The sequence below is a fragment of the Mercurialis annua genome, linkage group LG1-X, assembly GCF_937616625.2.
Source record: "Mercurialis annua linkage group LG1-X, ddMerAnnu1.2, whole genome shotgun sequence".
NCBI lineage: Eukaryota > Viridiplantae > Streptophyta > Magnoliopsida > Malpighiales > Euphorbiaceae > Mercurialis > Mercurialis annua.
Window position 1 is genome coordinate 66489848 of NC_065570.1, and position 3208 is coordinate 66493055.

Genomic DNA, 3208 nt, shown 5'->3' on the forward strand with positions numbered 1-3208 from the left:
CTTTCCACAATTAATTTTTTTTTTCTTAATAAATTAGTTTTACCTTCAATGCGAAGTGTAAAAAAAAAATTACAATTAATTACTATGATATTATTCTATTAATTTGATAGTTTTTTAACTGTATATTTTAGAATTTTTTATATACAATTGTTGTTTCTTTTTTTATATAACAATAAGCATTATGTTAAGAAAAATTGTTAAAATTTTAATATCGTTAATGAAGAAGATGATCAGTACAATATGAAAAAAAACAAGAAATTTTGTAGAGTGTATTATGAATAAGAATAATTAACGAAAACAAGAAGATAAGAAATCAATCACGCATAAGAAATCAACAATTCAACGAGGTTCAGCAAATCGCTTATGTTCTCGGAGCAGCCGCATAGAGTTTCGCTCATATCAAATCGACGATTACAAAAAATTAAAAGTTAACAGTGTTTATATATTAAAATTTTAGTCTAGCTAGAAGCAATATTTACATGTTTGTTTATTTTTTTTATCCAATGAGAATATAGTTTCGTTACCACTAACATACCAAAATATCAAAAAACCAAGTCATACTCGGAATAGGTCAAAAACCCCGCTAACAACGTCCGGACATACCAACCGGACCACTAAGCAAAAAAGGCCATAAATCCGGTTCATTCTCAGCCATTTTTTGAAGTCAACCGGTTATACTGGTATATAAATTTGTAAATCCGGTCAAGGCATAACTAGAAAAAAAATTTCCTGCTGCCTAGGCAGCAGGAAATTCCTGCAGTCTGTGAGGTGGCAGCTTCTCAGGCTGCCACCTCACAGAATTTTTTTAATACGAATTACCCAGTTTGTACGTTAATAATGGGTAAAGTTCTGGTTAAAGTTAGGGACTTAATAAGTTAATTAACCAATTCCTATTCTATTCAATTAGCTTTTCGTACCCACTCAACTGCTCCTATTACTTTCCCTGACGCCGCAAAGTGATTATAGACCTAAATTGAATAGAAACTTGTACTGTTGCTGCATTTATCTCAAGCTATCATCAATAATAAAAAATTACTAAGGTATGTTATTAAAATTGTTATTCTTTATAATTATTTTGTTTTATAATTTATTTATATGTTTATTAGATTTTATGAATTTCATGTCATCTGTATTTAATAATTAGTACTATTAAGTAGTTCTTCTAAATTTTTTAATGCTACTAATATAATATTTTTGGTTAAACATCAGAATTATGGATATCGAAATTCCATGTTTTGGTATGAAATTTGACAGTGAAGAAAGTGCATATGCTTTTTATAAAACCTATGCTCATAAATTTGGATTCAGTGGTAGAAAACAATATTTGAAGCGAGTGGATGGACAAATAAGAAGAAGAACTTTTTGTTGTTCAAAGCAGGGTCAAAAAAGCGTTGATAAAAGGTGCGAACAGGTAAAATCTGAACATCCAATTTCACGAGTAAATTGTTTGGCACAAATGACATGTCAACTCAAAGGAGATGGTATGTTTGAGGTTGTTTCTTTTAAGGAGGAGCATAGCCATGAACTTACTCCTACACCAATGAAATGAAACACATGTTAAGATCACGAAGACAAATTACACCTGTCCACAAAGCTATAGCTGATGATGCTGCAAAAGCTGGATTATCTATTAAGTCCATTATTAATTTACTAACTTCACAAAGTGGAGGTCATGAATTTAATGGATTTTTGGATAATGATTTTAGAAACTATATATCTGCCAAGCGTAGAACAAAAATGATAAAAGGAGATGGTCATGCTATTATGAAGTATTTTCATAAAATGCAGTTGCAAGATCCCTCTTATTTCTATTTGGTGCAACTTGATGATGATGATAATTTTATATTGAATGTGTTCTGGCCAGATGGTAGATCAATTATTGATTATCAACATTTTGGAGATGTTGTGTGTTTTGATACAACTTATAAAACAAATGCGTATGGCAGGCCGTTTGCTCCATTTGTTAGTGTTAATCAACATAAGAAAAGTATCATTTTTGGTGCAGCTTTACTCTATGATGAAACAATATCATCATTTAAATGGTTATTTGAGACTTTTCTCAGTGCAATGTCTGGTAAGCAACCTCGGACGATATTGACAGATCAATGTCCAGCTATGGCCAAAGCAATTGAAGAGGTATTTTTTGAAACTCATCATCGATTATGCATGTGGCATATTTATCAGAATGCTGCTAAAAATTTAAGCCATATTTTTCATTCATCAAAACAGTTTGCAAATGATTTCAGCTCATGTGTTTATGAATATGAAGACGAAGATGAATGGCTTCAAGTTTGGAATAGTATGCTTAATAAATATATGCTTACTGATAATAAATGGTGCAGTGGAATTTTTGAAGTAAGAAAAAAATGGGCTATGGTATATGGGCGACATATGTTTACAGCTGATATGAAGAGTACGCAGCGCAGTGAGTCGATGAATAATGTTCTAAAGAAATATTTGGATGCAAAGAATAATTTTATCCATTTTTTTGATAATTATGACAGGTTGTTATCAGATAAACGGTATGATGAGTTGCCGATAGAATTCAGAATGAGAGAAAGAGTTCCGGTTTTACAAGCTAATGTGGAGATGTTAAGACACACTTCAAAGGTATACACTCCAGCGGTATATAAGATGTTCCAAAGTGAATATATGAAGGTTTTAGATTGTGTTATGCATAAAGTTGACAAGTCTGAATCTGTTACCAGTTATAAAGTCCAATGTGGTCGAAAAGATCAAGAACACTTGGTAACTTTAGAAATATCAACAAAAACAGTTAAGTGCAGCTGCATGAAATTTACTTTTGTTGGAATCTTATGTGCGCATACTTTGAAAGTTCTTGATAAGAAAAATATTAAACAACTTCCACCACAATACATCTTGAATAGGTGGACAAGAGATGCAAAAATTGGAACAATCAAGGACAATTATAGTATTGGAGTTGAAAATAGTCCACAAGAGTCGATAGGAAAAAGATATTCATTTTTGAGTCATAATTTTCGAGAAATATTAACACTTGCATCTGAAAGTGAGGATATGTACGAGCATGCATGTGAAGATTTCAGAAAATTGATGAAGAGCTTACAAAAAATGAAGGTAAATAGTCACGTGACTAGTTTATCTAATTCTAAAGATGATAAAGTATCTTCTCCAATTATGTGTGAAGTCAAGACAAAAGCGACAGTTGGACGTCCAAATAAGAGATTAA

General features: G+C 31.4%; 1 protein-coding gene across 1 annotated transcript; it reads left to right on the top strand.

Annotated features, from left to right (window-relative positions):
- Positions 1-1545: 1545 nt before the first annotated feature.
- LOC126675069 (protein FAR1-RELATED SEQUENCE 5-like) lies at positions 1546-3208 on the top strand. Its single transcript, XM_056104964.1, has 2 exons — positions 1546-3096; positions 3167-3208. Exons 1-2 carry the CDS (start codon positions 1546-1548, stop codon positions 3206-3208), a joined length of 1593 nt encoding a protein of 530 aa, XP_055960939.1.

Bases quoted from the DNA above. Each gene is read 5' to 3' on its own strand.
- LOC126675069 (XM_056104964.1), top strand. From the start codon at position 1,546: ATGAAACACATGTTAAGATCACGAAGACAAATTACACCTGTCCACAAA. The intron at 3,097-3,166 runs GTAAATAGTCAC...TTATGTGTGAAG, and splicing joins AGAGCTTACAAAAAATGAAG to TCAAGACAAAAGCGACAGTT.